The sequence below is a fragment of the Hypanus sabinus genome, chromosome X2 (genome assembly GCF_030144855.1).
Source record: "Hypanus sabinus isolate sHypSab1 chromosome X2, sHypSab1.hap1, whole genome shotgun sequence".
Taxonomy (NCBI): Eukaryota; Metazoa; Chordata; class Chondrichthyes; order Myliobatiformes; family Dasyatidae; genus Hypanus; species Hypanus sabinus.
The window spans coordinates 409551-429362 of record NC_082739.1 but is presented as its reverse complement, the minus strand read 5'-3'; the positions used below and the strand labels follow the sequence as shown (position 1 = coordinate 429362).

At 43.0% G+C, this 19812-nt stretch overlaps 1 protein-coding gene across 3 annotated transcripts in view; it reads right to left on the bottom strand.

Moving 5' to 3' along the window:
- The window catches only part of ncapd3 (non-SMC condensin II complex, subunit D3), a 269184-nt gene that overhangs the window by 198134 nt on the left and 51238 nt on the right, over positions 1 to 19812 (bottom strand). For 2 of the 3 annotated variants that reach the window (XM_059956769.1, XM_059956770.1), the window contains exons 6-8: positions 14742 to 14803; positions 12693 to 12780; positions 12471 to 12607 (exon numbers count right to left, since the gene is read on the bottom strand). In XM_059956769.1, the coding sequence (XP_059812752.1) occupies positions 12471 to 12607; positions 12693 to 12780; positions 14742 to 14803 (287 nt within the window). The remainder of the gene's footprint in view (positions 1 to 12470; positions 12608 to 12692; positions 12781 to 14741; positions 14804 to 19812) is intronic. The other variant, XM_059956771.1, reaches the window with a different exon arrangement.

The following is a 19812-nucleotide window of genomic DNA, read 5'->3' as shown; positions in this document are numbered from 1 at the left end:
GTACTTTGATGATAAACTTTGCTTTTGATCTCTGATGAAGTCTGTGTGGAGCTTACACATTTTCCTGGTGGTCCAGTTTCATCCCACATGTCAATGTGCTGGTTAGTATATTTAGTCAACTTCAAATTCCTTCAACTGTAGGAAGGTGGTAGAATAGAGGAGAGAGGATGCAAGATAAAAAGTGGGACTATCATAGGTGGGTAACACACACAAAATACTGGAGAAACTCAGCAAGTCAGACAGCATTTATGGACAGGAATAAACAGTCAGTGTTTTGGGCCAAGACCCTTCCTCAGAACTGGAAAGAAAGGTGGAAGAATCCAGAATAAGGTGGTGCATAGATGAGTTTTTGAATGAGGTTAGAAATAAATGGCTACTGTACAACAATGCATGGATTCCATTTATTCATTTAGTGATACAGCATGGTAACAGGCCCTTTTGGCCCAACGAGCACAGGTCGCCCAATTCCACTCAAGTGACCAATTAACTTACTACCCGTAAGTCTTGGGAATGTGGGAGGAAACTGGAGCACCCAGTGGAAACCTATGCAGTCATGGGAAGAATGTACAAACTCCTTACAGACAGTGGCAGAATAGAACATGGTTTACTGGCACTGTAATAGTATTAGGGTTAATTGATACCCTCTACAGTATAGATATAGAACATAGAAATCTACAGCACATTACAGGCCCAACGGCCCACAACATTGTGCCGACCATGTAACCTACTTTAAAAACTGCCTAGAATTTCCCTACCGCATAACACTCTATTTTTCTAAGCTTCATGTACCCATTGTGTCTGCCATCACTGGCAGTGCACATACACCCACCACTCTCTGTGTGGAAAACGTACCTCTGACATCCCCTCAGTACCTACTTCCAAGCACCTTAAAACTATGCCTCCGCATGTTAGCCATTTCAGCCCTGGGAAAAAGCCTCTAGCTATCCACACAATCAATGCCTCTCATCATCTTATACACCTCTATCAGGCCACTTCTCATCCTCCAAGCAGAAAAGGCCAAGTTCACTCAACCTATTCTCATAAGGCACACTCTCCAATCCAGGCAACAGATATGAACTGGCTAATGGAGGGAATGATGGATAGGCTACTAACAAATTGATTGAAAACAAAAAGCTAGGATAAATGGGTCATTTTGAAATCAGCAATTCAGGAAGAGTTAATGTGCTGAGGCCTACGAAATCTCCCTTAAATCTTCTACACTATAGGGAATGAAGTCCTAACCTATTCAACCTTTCTCAAAATCACAAGTCCTCAAGTCAAAGCAACATCCTTGTAAATTTTCTTTGCACTCTTTCAGCTTTATTTACAGTGCCTACAAAAAGTATTCACGCCCCTTGGAAATTTTCATGTTTTACTGTTTGACAACAATGAATCACAGTGGATTTAACTTGGCTTTTTTGGCAATGATGAACAGAAGAAGACTCCTTTGTGACAAAGTGAAAACAGATCTCAACAAAGTGATCAAAATTAACTACAAATATAAAACACAAAATAATTGATTGCGTAAGTATTCACCACCCCCCCCCCCTTTTAATATGACACACACTGGTACAGTCAATTGGTTTTAGAAGTCACATAATTAGTTAAATAAACATCTGTGTGCAGTTAAGGTGCTTCAATTAATTGTAGTAAAAATACACCAGTATCTGGAAGGTCCAACTGCTGGTGAATCAGTATCCTGGCAAAAACTACACCATGAAGACAAAAGAATGATACAAGAAAATTTCCAAGTCAGTGAATATCCTTTGGAGAACAGTTAAGTCAATCATCAAGAAATGGGAAGAATATGGCACAGCTCTAAATCCACCTAGAGCAGGCCATGCTCAAAAACTGAGTGACCGTGCAAGAAGGGGACTACTGAGAGAGACCACCATGAGACCTATGACACCTCTGGAGGAGTTACAAGCTTCAGTGGCTGAGATGGGAGGGACTGCGCATACAACAACTGCTCGGGTGCTACACCAGTCATAGCTTTATGGGAGACTAGCAAAGAGAAGGCCACTATTGAAAAAAAGACTTTCAAGAAATCTCGGCTTGAGTTTGCCAGAAGGCATGTGGGAGAGTCTGAAGTCAGCTGGAAGAAGGTTCTATGGTCTGATGAAACCAAAATTAGCTTTTTGGTTAAACCAAAATTAGCATCAGACTAAATGTTGTTTTTGGCTTAAGCCAAACACCGCACATCATCAAAAACACACCATCTCTACCGTGAAGTATGGTGGTCTATGCATCATGTTATGGAAATGCTTCACTGCAGCAGGCCCTGGAAGGCTTATGAAGGTAGAGGGTAAAATGAATGCAACAAAATATAGGGAAATCCTGATGCAGTCTTTCCTTATATGGTAACCCTTTCATACCTGGAATCATTCTCATGAATCTTCTCTGAACCCTTTCCAGTGTAGGTATATCCTTTCAAAAATAAGGAGCCCAAAACTGCACACAATACTCTGTGTGGTCTCATGAGTGCCTTATAGAGCCTCAACATCACATCCGTGCTCTTACATTCTATAACTCTAGAAATGAATCTCTTGTTTTCCAGCAAGACAATGACCCCAAGCTTAAAGCCAAAGCCACACAGGAATGGCTTAAAAACAAAAAAATTAATGTCCTGGAGTGGCCAAGTCAGAATCTGAACCACAATCCAATTGAGAATTTGTGGCTGGACTTGGAAAGGGCTGTTCACTCACAATCCCCATGCAATCTGACAGAGCTTGAGCAGTTTTGTAAAGAAGAATGGGGGAAAAATTGCAGTGTCCAGATGAGCAAAACTCACATAGACCTATCCACACAGACTCAAGGATGTAATTGCTACCAAAGGTACATCTACTACATACATACTGACTTGCAGGGGGTGAGTAATTACACAATCAATTAGCTTGTGTTTAATATCTGTATAAATTTAGACTGATTTGTAGGGATGTTTTCACTTTGACACGAAGGATTCTTCTTCTGTTGATGAGTGTCAAAAACAGCCAAATTAAATTCACTGTGATTCAAAGTTGTAAAACAATAAAACATGAAAACTCTGGGAGGGTGGGGTTTGTTGAATAGATTTTATAGGAATTGTACATCTTTCGTGTAGGTAGGTGACCGTAACTGCACACAATATTCCAAAATCAGTCTCACCAATGTCTAATACAATTTCAACATAACATCTCAATATTCAGTACATTGATTTTTGAAGGCCAATGTGCCAAAACCTTTCTTTACAATGCCATATACCTATGATGCCACTTACAAGGAATTATGGATCTGTATTTCCAGATCCCTGTTACACCACACTCCTCAGTGGCCTACTGCTCACTGTGTAAGACCTACCCTGACTGGATCTCCCAAAGTGCAATACCTCACGCTTGTCTGCATTAAATTCCATCTGCCATTTTTCAGTCCATTTTTCCAGCTGATCCAGATCCCACTGCAAGCCATGATAGTCTTTCTCACTTCTCCCTAGGGAGCTAGGGCTTTACTCTTTGGAGAGAAGGAGGATGAGAGGAGACATGATAGAGGTATACAAGATATTAAGAGGAATAGACAGAGTGGACAGCCAGCATCTCTTCACGAGGGCACCACTGCTCAGTACAAGAGGACATGGCTTTAAGGTAAGGGGAGGGAAGTTCAAGGGGGATATTAGAAGAAGGTTTTTCACTCAGAGTGGTTGGTGCGTGGAATGCACTGCCTGAGTCAGACACACTAGTGAAGTTTAAGAGACTACTGGACAGGTATATGGAGGAATATGGAGGAATTTAAGGTGGGGGGCTATATGGGAGGCAGGGTTTGAGGGGCAGCACAACATTGTGGGCCGAAGGGCTTGTAATGTGCTATATTATTCTATGTACATCCCTACACCCCTCCAATCGTGACATCAGAAATTTGCTAATCTAGTTAACCACATTTTCATCCAGATCATTGATATAAATAAGACCATAAGATATAGGAGCAGAAGTAGGCCATTCAGCCCATCGAGTCTACTCCACCATTCCATCATGGCTGATCCAATCTTCCAGTCATCCCCACTCCCTTGCTTTCACCCCATACCCTCTGATGCCCTGGCTAATCAAGAACCTATCTATCTCTGCCTCAAATACACCCAATGACTTGGCCTCCAGAACTGCTCGTGGCAACAAATTCCACAGATTTACCACTCTCTGACTAAAGTAATTTCTCCACAGCTCAGTTCTAAAAGGACGTCCTTCAATCCTGAAGTTGTGCCCTCTTATCCTAGAATCCCCTACCATGGGAAATAACTTTGCCCCATATCTAATCTGTTGAGGCCTTTTAACATTCGGAATGTTTCTATGAGATTCCCCCCCATTCTCCTGAACTCCAGGGAATACAGCCCAAGGGCTGCCATACGTTCCTCACATGGTAACCCTTTCATTCCTGGAATCATTCTCATCAACCTTCTCTGAACCCTCTCCAACGTCAGTATATCCTTTCTAAAATAAGGAGCCCAAAACTGCACACAATACTCCAAGTGTGGTCTCACGAGTGCCTTATCAAGCCTCAACATCACATCCCTGCTCTTATATTCTATACCTTTAGAAATGAATGCCAACATTGCATTCTCCTTCTTCGCAACCGACTCAACCTGGAGTTTAACCTTTAGGGTTTCTTGCACAAGGACTCCCAAGTCCCTTTGCATCTCTGCATTTTGAATTCTCTCCCCATCTAAATTATAGTCTGACTGTTTATTTCTTCCACCAAAGTGCATGACCATAGCCTTTCCAACATTGTATTTCAAGTGCCACTTTTTTGCCCATTCCCCTAAACCAGGGGTCTGCAACCCGCGGCTCCGTAGCCGCATGCGACTCTTTCATCTCTGTGCTGCGGCTCCCCGTGGTTTGTTAGTTTTTGAAGTGTAATTTGAAATTTGAAGATAATGGTGATCTTGTACAATCTAAAAACATTGTGGAGACCCCATTTCCTGGCACATCCGAACCGGCTCACAATTAGCCACCGTTCCGGCTAAGGGAGATAGCCTACGGGGGTTTGTGAGTACGTGTCTTTTGGAGCATCCACGCCCACGGGGACGGGTTGAGGGAGGCTTTAAAGCAAGGCTGTTTAGTTCGAATAAAGTTACTTTTGACTGCAGTGTCTTTATTTTAGCGCTGCGTGTAGCACACCGCTACAACGTGTTTTTATATCGCTATTAATATACATCACCACTGCCAATGCCTGACACACGCCAGTGCGCACTTTCTTTTAAATCTTCTATCCAAGGTAGGCTAACTATGGAGTAACCTTCAACCCAACGTCTTTTTTTCGGAGTTCAAAATGTTTTTGTTGCATGCAGAAATGTAATTTTGTTTTCTCTGCAGGAGTTCATCAATTTCATAAATGCAACACATTATAGTTTGTTTATACATAGCATAAAGGCAAAAAAAAACGTTGTATGCAGTGTTATTTCATTTTAAATGTCAAACGGGTTTTTGTGGCTACCAGTGTTTTCTTTTCTGTGGGAAATGGGTCCATATTGGCTCTTTCAGTGGTAAACGTTGCTGACCCCTGCCCTAAACTATCTAAGTCTATTTCCTCAACACTGCCCGCTCCTCCACCTACCTTTGTACCATCAGCGAATTCAGCCACAAATCCATTAATACCGTTGTGGAAGTCGAATCCGGATAAAGTCACTCAGAGACCACATAAGCACAGACTCTTTATTCAAAGCATCCGGGGCTTACTCATTTAGTCGCTCAAACAGGAACAGTCTGTCTGTGACTGTTCCTGTCCGATCCACCAACTAACTCACAATGCCCTTTACAACACAGATATAGTTGTTCAGATACCCCTCACACAAGACAGGCTGGAGCCAAGGTTATCCAGTACATGGATAACTTGACAGCCCCGAAAGACAAATTGCAAAATAGGCATGATAGACAGAACATCCTATCTCTACGCATGAGTGCACAAGGAGATAAGCATCCTGAAATCCTAGCTGGCTACCTTCAAGAATAAATATGGCTTAGCACATCCGGACTGAAGAAGGAGAGAGCAGGGGCCCCATAAAGAAGGTGGGGAGAGGGTGGGAAGGAGAAGGCTGGTAGGTGCCAGGTGAAAAACTAATCGGAGGAAAGATCAAGGGGTGGGGGAGGAGATAGGCAGGAAAGGTGAAGAAGGAATGTAAGGGGAAAGCACTATGGGTAGTAGAAGGCAGCAGAATCATGAGAGAGGTGATAGACAGCTGGAAGAGGAGGTAGAGTGAAAGTGGGATGGTGGAAGGGAGAGGGAGGGAACTACCGGAAGTTGGAGAATTTGATGTTCATACCAAGGGGCTGGAGACTACCCAGACAGTATATGAGGTATTGCTCTTCCAACCTGAGTTTGGCCTCATCATGGCAGTAGAGGAGGCCATGTATGGACATATCCGAATTGGATAGGATCCCTTTGTTTACACTCTGTTTTCTGCTGACCAGCCAATGCTCCACTCATGCTGGTAACTTCCCTGTAATTCCATGGGCTCTTTTCTTGCTAAGCAGCTTCATGTGCAGCACCTTTTTCAAAGGCCTTCTGAAAATCCAAGTACACCACATCTACTGCATCTCCTTTGTCCACCTTGCTTGTAATTTCCTCAAAGAATTGCAGTAGGTTAGTCAAGCAGGATTTTCCTTTCAGGAAACCATGCTGGCTTTGCCCTATCTTGTCATGTGCCTCCAGGTACTCCATAATTTCCTCCCTAACAATCGATTCCAACAACTTCCCAACCACTGATGCCAGGAATACAAACCTATAGTTTCCTTTCTGCTGCCTCCCACCCTTCTTAAATAGCGGAGTAATATTTGCAATTTTCCAGTCATCTGGTACAATGCCAGAATCCATCCAGTCTTGAAAGATCGTCAATGCCTCTGCAATCTCTCTAGCTACTTCCTTCAGAACCCGAGGGTGCATTCTATCAGGTCCAGGAGATTTATCCCACCCTCAGACCATTAAGCTTCCTGAGCACCTTCTCAGTTGTAATTTTCACTGCACATACTTCACTTCCCTGACACTCTTGGATGTCCGGTATTCTGCAGACGTCTTCCACTGTGAAGACTGATGCAAAATATGCATTCAGTTCCTCTGCCATCTCTGCATCTCTCATTACAATATCTACAGTGTCATTTTCTATTGTTCCTATATCTACCCTCAACTCTCTTTTACTCTTTTAGGAACTTCTTTGATATTAGTCACCAGCTTCCTCTCATAACGCATCTTTTCCTTCTGAATGACTTTCTTAGTTTCCTTCTGCAAGTTTTTAAAAGCTCCCCAATCCTCTATCTTCCCAGTAGCTCTGGCTTCCTTGTATGTCCTCTCTTTTGCTTTCAGTTTGGCTCTGACTTCACTTGTCAGCCATGGTAGTGACCTTCTTCCCTTTGAAAGTTTGTTCTTCTTTGGAATATACCTGTCTTGCACTTCCCTCATTTTTTGCAGAAACTCCAGCCATTGCTGCTCTGCTGTCTTTCCTGTAAATGTCCCTTTCCAGTCAACTTTGGCCAGTTCCCCCCTCATGTCATTGTAATTTCCTCTGTTCCACTGAAATACCGACACATTGGATTTTATTTTTTCCCTCTCAAATTTCAAGAAAGCTTGGAGACAGTACGAAAGGGAGGGTAGGTAGGTGATAGAGAAGGGATGTACTCAGACCGATGGTTTGAGATGTGTCTATTTTAATGCAAGGAGTATTCTGAACAAAGCAGATGAGCTTAGAGCGTGGATCAGTACTCAGAGCCATGATGTTGTGGCCATTACAGAGACTTGGATAGCTCAGGGGCAGGAATGGTTACTTCGACTGCCAGGTTTTAGATGTTTCAGAAAGGACAGGGAGGGAGGCAAAAGGGGTGGGGGTGTGGCACTGTTGATCAGAGATAGTGTCACGGCGGCAGAAAAGGAGGGAGTCATGGAGGGGTTGTCCACGGAGTCTCTTTGGGTGGAAAGTAGGAATAGGAAGGGGTCAATAACTCTACTGGGTGTTTTTTTATAGACCACCCAAAGGTAATAGGGACATCGAGGAACAGATAGGGAGACAGATTCTGGAATGGTGTAATAATAATGGGGTTGTCATGGTGGGAAGATTTTAATTTCCCAAATATAGATTGGCATTTTCCTTAAGAGAGGGGTTTAGATGGGGTGGAGATTGTTAGGTGTGTTCTGGAAGATTTCTTGACACAATATGTAGATAAACTACAAGAGGAGAGGCTGTACTTGATCTGGTATTGGGAAATGAACCTGGTCGGGTGTCAGGTCTCTCAGTGGGAAAGCATTCTGGAGATAGTGATCACAACTCTATCTCCTTTACCATAGCATTGAAGAGGGAATAGGAACAGACAAATTAGGAAAGCATTTAATTGGAGTAAGGGGAAATATGAGGCTATCAGGCAGGAACTTGGAAGCATAAATTGGAAACAGATGTTCTCAGGGAAACGTACGGCAGAAATGTGGCAAATGTTCAGGGGATATTTGCGTGACGTTCTGCACAGGTATCTTCCAATGATACAGGGACAGGATGGTAGGGTACAGGAACTGTGGTGTATAAAGGCTGTTGAAAATCTAGTCAAGAAGAAAAGCTTACGAAAGGTTCAAAAAACTAGATAATGATAGAGATCTAGATTATAAGGCTAGCAGGAAGGAGCTTAAGAATGAAATTAGGAGACCCATTTGGGGCCATAAGAAGGCCTTGGTGAGCAGGATTAAGTAAATCTCCAAGGCATTCTACAAGTATGTGAAGAGTAAGAGGATAACACGTGAGAGAATAGAACCAATTAAGTGTGACAGTAGAAAAGTGTGTATGGAACCAAAGGAGATAGCAGAGGTACTTAATGAATACTTTGCTTCAACATTCACTACGGAAAAGCATCTTGGCAATTGTAGGGATGACTTACAGTGGATTGAAAAGCTTGAGCATGTAGATATTAAGAAAGAGGATGTGTTGGAGCTTTTGGAAAGCATCAAGTTGGATAAGTCAACGGGACCAGACAAGATGTACCCCAGGCTACTGTAGGAGGTGAGGGAGGAGATTGCTGAGCCTCTGGCAATGATTTTTGCATCATCACTGGGGACAGGAGAGGTTCCGGATGATTGGAGGGTTGCGGATGTTGTTCCCTGATTTAAGAAAGGGAGTAGAGGTAGCCCAGGAAATTATAGACCAGTGAGTTTTACTTCAGTGGGTGGTAAGTTGATGGAGAAGATCCTGAGAGGCAGGATGTATGAACATTTAGAGAGGCATAATATGATTAGGAATAGTCAGCATGGCTTTGTAAAAGGGAGGTCGTGCCTTACAAGCCTGATTGAATTTTTGGAGGATGTGACTAAACACATTGATGAAGGTAGAGCAGTAGATGTAGTGTATATGGATTTTAGCAAGGCATTTGATAAGGTACCCCATGCAAGGCTTATTGAGAAAGTAAGAAGGCATGGGATCCAAGGGGACCTTGCTTTGTGGATCCAGAATTGGCTTGCTCACAGAAGGCAAAGAGTGGTTATAGACGGGTCATATTCTGCATGAAGGTCGGTGACCAGTGGTGTGCCTCAGGGATCTGTTCAGGAAAATGACCTGGATGAGGAAGTGGAAGGATGGGTTAGCAAATTTGCTAATGACACAAAGGTTGGGGGTGTTGTGTATAGTGTGGAGGGCTGTCAGAGTGGGACATTGATAGGATGCAAAACTGGGCTGAGAAGTGGCAGATGGAGTTCAACCCAGATAAATGTGAGGTATTTCATTTTGGTAGGTCAAATATGATGGCAGAACATACTATTAATGGGAAGACTCTTGGCAATGTGGAGGATCAGAGGGATATTGGGGTCCGAGTCCATTGGACACTCAAAGCTGCTGCGCAGGTTGACTCTGTGGTTAAGAAGGCATATGGTACATTGGCCTTCATCAACCGTGGGATTGAGTTGAATAGCCGAGAGGTAATGTTGCAGCTATATAGGACCCTGGTCAGACCCCACTTGGAGTACTGTGCTCAGTTCTGGTTGCTTCACTACAGGAAGGATAAAAAGGGTGCAGAGGAGATTTACAAGGATGTGCCTAGATTGGGGAGCATGCCTTATGAGAATAGGTTGAGTGAACTTGGCCTTTTCTCCTTGGAGCGGCGGAGGATGAGAGGTGACCTGATAGATGTGTACAAGAGGATGAGAGGCATTGATTGTGTGGATAGTCAGAGTCTTTTTCCCAGGTTGCCACAAGAGGACACAGGTTTAAGGTGCTGGGAAGTAGGTACAGAGGAGATGTCAGGGGTAAGTTTTTTACTCAGAGTGGTGAGTGCGTGGAATGGGCTGCCGGCAGCGGTGGTGGAGGCGGATACGATAGGGATATAAAGAGACTCCTGGATAGGTACATGGAGCTTAGAAAAATAGAGGGCTATAGGTAACCTGAGGGAATTTCTAAAGTAAGTACATGTTCGGCACAACATTGTGGGCAGAAGGGCCTGTATTGTGCTGTTAATTTTCTATGTTTCTAAAACACTTCCTCCTCTGGAATTTGTATAGGACCCATGACTCATGCCTTCTTATAGCCCTCCTGATTTCCTTAGTTGTTCTCTTACATTTCTTATTCTCAAGTACCTCATTTTTAACTGCCTGCCTATACCTCCTATGCACTTCCTTCTTAAGGCCACAATATCTCTTGAAAACTAAGGTTCCATAAACCTGTTACCCTTGCCTTTTATACAGACAGGAACACACAAACTCTGTACTTTCAAGACTTTGTTTTTAAGGCCTCCCACTTTCCAAGTACACTTTTGCCAGAAAACCACCTGTCCCAATCCACAATTGGCAGATCATTTCTTATACCATCAAAACTGGCTTTTCACCAATTCAGAATCTCAATCCAAGGACCACAGCTATCCTTTTCTATAATCACCTTGAAACTACTGACATTATGATTACCAGATACAAAGTGTTCCCCTACGCAAACTTATTAATGTGGTCATATCTTTCTTATTCCTCAGTTCCACCCATAAAACCTCACCAGTTGAGTTCTCCAGTTGGTCCCCACTGAGTACTGCCGTGGCATTTTCCAGACTAATAATGCTACCCCTTCCCCCTTTAATTATGTCTAAAACAATGGAACCCCGGAATATTCAACTGCCAGTTCTGCCCCTCCTGCAATCAAGTCTCATTCATGGCTAGTGTCATAATTCCATGTGCTGATCTATGCCCTGAGTTCATCCACCTTTCCTATGATACTGCTTACTTTGAAGTATATGCAGCTCAGAACATTAGTCCCACAATGGTCAACCTTTTGATTCCTGACCTCGAATGTAGGCTTAACAACATCTCTCTACACAATCGGTGGAGAAAGTGAAATACAAGATTGTTGTAAATGACTAGAAGTCTGGGGGTGTGCTGGGGTCAGCCCTCAAGTGTTATCATGCTTCCAGTGCCAACATATTATGCCCACAACTTACTAACGCTAATCAGTACATCTTTGGAATGTGGTACAAAAACAGAGCACCCAAAGGAAACCTATGCAGTCAAGAGAAGAAACATACAAGCTCCTTACAGACAGCGGTAGGAAATGAACCCTGATCACTAGTACCGTAAAGAGCTACCCTAACCACTATACTACCATGCCAAACACCCCAACCCCAACCCAGAGCTTGGGGCAATGTTTCAGAATCAGTCACACACTTAAGTCTGAAATGAAGAATAAGTTTTCTCAGAAAGTCGTAACTCTTTGGAATTTCAGAGAGCTGAGAAGACAGAGGTATTGAACACATTTGAGAGAGATATTGTCAGGTATTTAAACTACAAAGGCACAAGAGGTATGGGGAAAGAGGCCGAGGCCAGGATTGGGTCCAATTGTGACCTTGTTGAATGGTGCTGTAGGCTTGAGGGATCGATTAACCTAATGCTGCTCCTTTTTCCACAAATACAAATACTCCTTTTTTTAAAACAATACATGCTATTAACTACTGTAGTGATTGCATTATTCCTTGTATAAAGTGCATACTATAACACAGAAATCTTGGACCACCTGTTCTGGAAGCATATTGCCTGAATTAACTTACTTCCACAATGCTAGACTGGGATTACAGCAATGTAAGTAAATAATTGCTTTACAGCACCACAAAGTCGTGAAATTAATGAATGTCTTGATTTAAACAAATACCAATTTGTGGCGACCTACTTCCTAGCGCACTCGAACCGGCTCACAAATAGCCAGCGTGGCGGCACAAAGGCCAGTCCCAAAAGGGCACCAGGTCTGCTTCACCAACAAAGGGAAAAGCCTGCGAGGGATTGTGAGTACAGCATCCGCACCCGGGGAGGGCGGGATCAGGGAGGCTTTAAAGCAAGGCTGTGAAGTTCGAATAAAATCTTCTTTAACTGCAGTCTACCGACTCCGTGTCATTATTTTAGTGCTGCATGTAGCACACCGCTATAAATTTGCCTTTTGAACCAACTCCTTTTTAAAATGTTAAAATGCAAACTCAAAAAGTGATTTATCCAAGAATGTTTCCATGAGAATTACTGACCTTACAAATCTAATGGCTTGACCTCTGGCATTGATAGCTCTCTGTCCCACTGACAAGAGTGCAGCAGATCTGGTACCTTCCTCACCATCCAACATTAAAATTACATTTAATAATCTTCGAAACAGGTAGCGCAGTGTCTGAAAGATTAAACAAATCCAGTACATTATTATTTCAAATGTTGTGCAGAACCAAAGCTAATGGAAACACTATAAAGACCAGTACCTTATTCACATCACCATGGATAGGCGAGCAAAGTAGTTTAAGCCCATAATAAGCTAATTCAGGCAGGGTTGTCACTCTTTCAAAACTCCTGGGAAAAGAAAACAAAATTGATGAAGGTGAGAAAAAGTATTTAAAATAATTCATCACACTTAACACACAAGTTTAGTAAGAATATACTGCAAATGTTGTTAGCTTTTTTTGGTTAAAATTAATAGCTGTTGTACCTTTTTCAAACTTCATATCCAAAAATCTCAAATGTAGTTAACAGATAACAGAATAGATGGAAATTAGTTTTTATTTGTATAAAAGAGAACCATTTGCTTCAAATAAAAGCAGAAAATGCTGCAAACACAAAGTTCAGGAGGTTTCTACAGGAAAAGAACAGAATGTGTCTCATTGCTAACTCGTCAATAGAAGTATTAAAACTAGAAAACTACAGAGAAGATGGTGGGGTAGAGAGAACATAAGGAATGTATGTGACAGAGTGCAGAGAAGAGAGACTGAATAGTAAACAAGTTTGATTGCAACCAATCTCAAAGAGATGAAGGAGAATAGAGATGAAAGCGAATACTCAACAAATGCTCTGCTTTAACTGTTAAATTTACCAGTAAATTTAAAGCAGTGGATGTTGTCTATATGGACTTCAGTAAGGCCTTTGACAAGGTTCCGCACGGAAGGTTAGTTAGGAAGGTTCAATCGTTAGTTATTAATATTGAGATAGTAAAATGGATTCAACAGTGGCTGGACGGGAGATGCCAGAGAGTAGTGGTGGATAACTGTTTGTCAGGTTGGAGGACGGTGACTAGTGGTATGCCTCAGGGATCTGTACTGGGTCCAATGTTGTTTGTCATATACATTAATGATTTGGATGATGGGGTGGTAAATTGGATTAGTAAGTATGCAGATGATACTAAGATAGGTGGCGTTGTGGATAATGAAGCAGGTTTTCAAAACTTGCAGAAAGATTTAGGCCAGTGGGCTGAAAGATGGCAGATGGAGTTTAATGCTGCTAAGTGTGAGGTGCTACATTTTGATAGGACCAATCAAAATAGGACATACATAGTAAATGGTAGGGCATTCAGGAATGCAGCAGAACAGAGTGATCTAGGAATAATGGTGCATAGTTCCCTGAAGGTGGAACCTCATGTGGATAGGGTAGTGAAGAAAGCTTTTGGTATGCTGACCTTTACAAATCAGAGCATTGAGTATAGGAGTTGGGATGTAATGTTAGAATTGTACAAGGCATTGGTGAGGCCAAATTTGGAGTATTGTGTACAGTTCTGGTCACCGAATTATAGGAAAGATGTCAACAAAATAGAGAGAGTACAGAGAAGATTTACTAGAATGTTGCCTGGGTTTCAGCACCTAAGTTACAGAGAAAGGTTGAACAAGTTAGGTCTTTATTCTTTGGAGCGTAGAAGGTTGAAGAGGGGACTTGTCAGAGGTATTTAAAATTATGAGGGGGATAGATTGAGTTGACGTGGATAGGCTTTTTCCACTGAGAGTAGGGGAGATTCAAACAAGAGGACATGAGTTGAGAGTTAAGGGACAGAAGTTTAGGGGTAACACAAGGGGGAACTTCTTTACTTAGAGTGGTAGCTGTGTGGAACAAGCTTCCAGTAGAAGTGGTAGAGGCAGGTTCGATATTGCCATTTAAAAAGAAATTGGATAGGTATATGGACAGGAAAGGAATGGAGGATTATGGGCTGAGTGTAGCTAGGTGGGACTAGGCGAGAGTAAGCGATCAGCATGGACTAGAAGGGCCAAGATGGCCTGTTTCTGTGCTGTAATTGTTATATGGTGACTGAATATGGCCTGACGTTTTTCATGTTACACTGCATCTGCTCTGTACATACATCCTCACTCAGTTTGTCCATGACTCTCTGGAGCCTCTCATTATAATCACACCAAGTGTAATATCCAGCACTTTCTATGTTATTCTCTGCACAACACTTACCAGCATTACATTGGATCATTATGTATGCCTCTGGATTACTAATCAAGTAATCTAACCATCATTTAACCATAAGCTTGTATTTGCATACTTACATTGAATCTGAAAGTTCGAATCCTCCAGATATAGGTTCAAGGTTGGTTAGTTCAGTGAATAGCTGCACAAAAAAAAAAGTCCCAAAGTAAAAACATGTATAATAATTAGATAGACAAGGAATCCTCAGTCAAAAAAAATTCCAGAATAAGAAGCGTTTGGTGGCTTTGGGCCATTTACTCGCTTAAGTTTAGAAGGCAGTCATAGAGAAGTACAGCACAGAAACAGGCACTTCTAGTCCATGCCAAAACTACTTAAACTGCTGACTCCTATCGACCTGGACCGGGATAACAGCTCTCCATATCCCTGCTATCCATGCATCTATCCAAACTTCTCTTCAATACTGAAATTGTGCTAGTCTGGACCACTTGCGCTGCCAACTCATTCCACACTCTCACAACTCTCGAGTGAAGAAGTTTCCTCTCATATTCCACTTAACCTTTCACCGTTAACCCGTGGTTGTAATCTCAACCAACCTCAGTGGAAAAAGCCCACTTGCATTTACCCTATCCACACCCCTCAATTTTGCATACCTCTATCAAATCTCTATCAACAGCGCCTCTTTCACTTCAGACGGTTGAGGAAGATTGATATGGTCCCCCAAAGCCTAGGAACTTTCTACAGGGGCACAACAGAGAGCATCCTGACTGGCTGCATCACTGCCTGGTACAGGAACTGTACCTCCCTTAATCGCAGGACTCTGCAGAGTGTGGTGCGGACAGCCCAGCACATCTGTAGTTGTGAATTCACCATGATCCAGGACATTTACAAGGACAGGTGTGGAAAAAGGGCCTAAAAAAAATCATTGGGAAGCCAAGTCATCCCAACCACAATCTATTCTACCTGCTACCATCCGGGAAACAGTACTGCAGCATAAAAGCTAAGACCAACAGGCTCTGGGATAGCTTCTTCCACCCGGCCATCAGACTGATGAAATCACGCTGATTTGAGTGTACTCTATATTACGTTTCGCTGAACACCTACGCTCTGTCCGCCAGAGAAAGCAGGATCTCCCAGTGGCCACACATTTTAATTCCACGTCCCATTCCCATTCTGATATGTCTACCCATGGTCTCCTCTACTGTCAAAATGAATCCAAACTCAGGTTGGAGGAACAACACCTTATATACTGACTGGGTAGCCTCCAACCTGATGGCATGAACATTGACTTCTGTAACTTCTGTTAATGCCCCTCCTCCCCTTCTTACCCCATCCCTGACATATTTAGTTGCTTGCATCTCCATCTCCCTCTGGTGCTTCCCCCTCCCCCTTTCTTTCTCCCGAGGCCTCCCGTCCCATGATCCTTTCCCTTCTCCAGCTTTGTATCACTTTCGCCAATCACCTTTCCAGCTCTTAGCTTCATCCCACCCCCTCCGGTCTTCTCCTGTCATTTCGCATTTCCCCCTCCCCCCACTACTTTCAAATCTCTTACTATCTTTCCTTTCAGTTAGTCCTAACGAAGGGTCTCGGCCCGAAACGTCGACAGTGCTTCTCCTTATAGATGCTGCCTGGTCTGCTGTGTTCCACCAGCATTTTGAGTGTTGTCTATATTACATTGACTGTTCTGTTTATTATAAATTACTATGATTGAACATTGCACATTTAGATGGAGACATAACATAAAGATCTTTACTCCTCATATATGTGAAGGATATAAGAAATAAGAACGTAAGAAATAGGAGCAGGAGTAGGCCATCCAGCTCATCGAGCCTGCCCCGCCATTCAATAAGATCACGACTGATCTGTCCGTAAACTCAACTCCATCTACCTGCCTTTTCCTCATAACCCTTAATTCCCTTACTATGTAAAAATCAATCTATCTGTATCTTAAATATATTTAGTGAAGAAGCCTCAACTGCTTCCCTGGGCAGAGAATTCCAGATTCACCACTCTCTGGGAAAAACAGTTTCTCCTCATCTCCGTACTAAATCTTCTCCCCAAATCTTGAGGCAATGTCCCCTAGTTCTCATCTCATCTACCAATGAAAACAACTTTCCTACTTCTATCTTATCTATCCCTTTCAAAATTTTGTATGTTTCTATCATTCTTCTGAATTCCAAAGAGTATAGTCCCAGGCGACTCAATCTCTTCTCATAGGCTAACCCCTTCATCTCTGGAATCAACCGGGTGAACCTTCTCTGCACTGCCCCCAAAGCCAGTATATCCTTCCTCAAGTATGGAGACCAGAACTGCACACACCTCACCAGTACCTTGTATAGTTGCAGCATGACCTCCCTGCTCTTGAATCCAATCCCTCTAGCAATGAAGGCCAACATTCCATTTGCCTTCTTAATAAACTGTTGTACCTGCAAGCCAACATTTTGCGATTCATTAACAAGCACTCCCAACTCCCTCTGCACAACAGCATGCTGCAATTTTTTACCAGTTAAATAATAATCTGCTCTTCTATTATTCTTTCCAAAGTGGATGCTCTCACATTTACCAATATTCTATTCCATCTGCCAGACCTTGGCCCACTCACTTAACCTATCTATATCCCTCTGCAGACTCTCCACATCCTCTGTACAATTTGCTTTTCCACTCAGTTCAGTGTCATCAGCAAATTTTACTACGCTACACTCAGTCCCCTCTTCTAAATTATCAATGTAAATGGTAAACAGCTGCGGCACCCCACTCACCACAGACTGCCAACCAGAGACACACCCATTTATACCAGATGTCTGCCTTCTATTGGTTAACCAATCCACTATCCATGCCAATACACTTCCTCCGACTCTATGCATCCGTATCTTATTTATAAGTCTCTTGTGTGGCACCTTATCGAAAGCCTTCTGGAAATCCAAGTATACGACATCCACCTGTCTCCCTCTATCCACTGCACTCATTATGTCCTCAAAGAACTTCCAGTAAGTTTGTCAAACAGGACCTGCCTTTTCTGAATCCATGCTGTGTTGGTCTAATGGAACCACTCCTTTCTGACTGTTTCGCTATTTCTTCTTCCTGTGGGAGGTGAGGGAGGAGATTGCTGAGCCTCTGGCGATGATCTTTGCATCATCGATGGGGACGAGAGAGGTTCCGGAGGATCGGAGGGTTGCAGATGTTGTTTCTTTATTCAAGAAAGGGAGTAGAGGTAGCCCAGGAAATTATAAACCAGTGAGTCTTACTTCAGTGGTTGGTAAGTTGATGGAGAAGATCCTGAGAGGCAGGATTTATGAACATTTAGAGCGGCATAATGTGATTAGGAATAGTCAGCATGGCTTTGTCAAGGGCAGGTCATGCCTCACAAGCCTGATTGAATTTTTTGAGGATGTGACTAAACACATTGATGAAGGTAGAGCAGTAGATGTAGTGTATATGGATTTCAGCAAGGCATTTGATAAGATACCTCGTATAAGTCTTGTAGAGAAAGTAAGGAGGCATGGGATCCAAGGGGACATTGCTTTGTGGATCCAGAACTGGTTTGCCCACAGAAGGCAAAGAGTGGTTGTAGACGGGTCATATTCTGCATGGAGGTCGGTGACCAGTGGAGTGCCTCAGGGATCTGTTCTGGGACCCTTACTCTTCGTGATTTTTTTGTAAATGACCTGGATGGAGAAGTGGAGGGATGGGTTAGTAAGTTTGCTGACAACACAAAGGTTAGAGGTGTTGTGGATAGTGTGGAGGTCTGTCAGAGGTTATAGCGGGACATTGATAGGATACAAAACTGGGCTAAGAACTGGCAGATGGAGTTCAACCCAGATAAGTGTGAAGTGGTTCATTCTGGTAGGTCAGCTATGATGGCAGAATATAGTATTAATGGTAAGACTCTTGGCAGTGTGGAGGATCAGAGGGATCTTGGGGTCCGAGTCTATAGGATGCTGAAAGCAGTTGCGCAGGTTGACTCTGTGGTTAAGAAGGCATACGGTGCATTGGCCTTCATCAACCGTGGAATTGAATATAGGAGCCGAGAGATGACGTTGCAGCTATATAGCACCCTGGTCAGACCCCACTTGGGAGTACTGTGCTCTGTTCTGGTCGCCTCACTACAGGAAGGATGTGGAAACCTTAGAAAGGGTGCAGAGGAGATTTACAAGGATGCTGCCTGGATTGGGGAGCATGCCTTATGAGAAGAGGATTAGTGAACCCGGCCTTGGATGAGAGGTGACCTGATAGAGGTGTATAAGGTGATGAGAGGCATTGATTGTGTGGATAGTCAGAGGCTTTTTCCCAGGGCTGAAATGGTTGCCACAAGAGGACACAGGTTTAAAGTGCTGGGGAGTAGGTACAGAGGAGATGTCAGAGGTAAGTTTTTTTTTACACAGAGAGTGGTGAGTGTGTGGAATGGGCTGCCGGCAATAGTGGTGGAGGTGGATACAATAGGGTCTTTTAAGAGACTTTTGGATAGGTACATGGCGCTTAGTAAAACAGAGGGCTATGGGTAAGCCTCGTAATTTCTAAGGTAGGGACATGTTTGACACAGCTTTGTGGGCTGAAGGGCCTGTATTGTGCTGAAGGTATTTTTTTCTATGTTAATGACAGCTTCAAGCATTTTCCCCACTACAGATCCTACTGGCCTAAAGTTGCCCATCTATTGCCTACATCCTTTTTTAAAAATGTGGCGTGACATTTGCTGTTTTCCAATCTGCCGGGACCTGCCCAGTCTACAGAATTTTGGTAAATGATTACCAGTGCGTCTACTATAACCTCCGCCAATTCCCTCAGCATCCTGAGATGCATCCCATCAGGACCAGGAAACTTATCTACCTTCAGGCCCTCTAGTTTGCTCATCACTATCTCTTTAGTGACAGTGATTTTATCAAGGTCCTCACCTTCCATTTCGTCCATAACATCATTCTTTGGCAGATTGGACGTGTCCTCCACCAGAAAGACAGACACAAAATAGTAATTTAATGCCTCAGCCATTTCCTTATCATCCAGTATCAATTTCCCTCTCTCGTCTTCCAAGGGACCTACGTTGACTTTAGCCACCTTCTTCTGCTTTATGTATTTATAAAAACTTTTGCTATCTGTTTTTATATTTTGTGCTAATTTACTTTCATACTCTATCTTCCCTTTCCTTATTTCTTGTTTGGTTGTTCTTTGTTGCTTTTCAAAGTTTTCCCAATCCTCCAG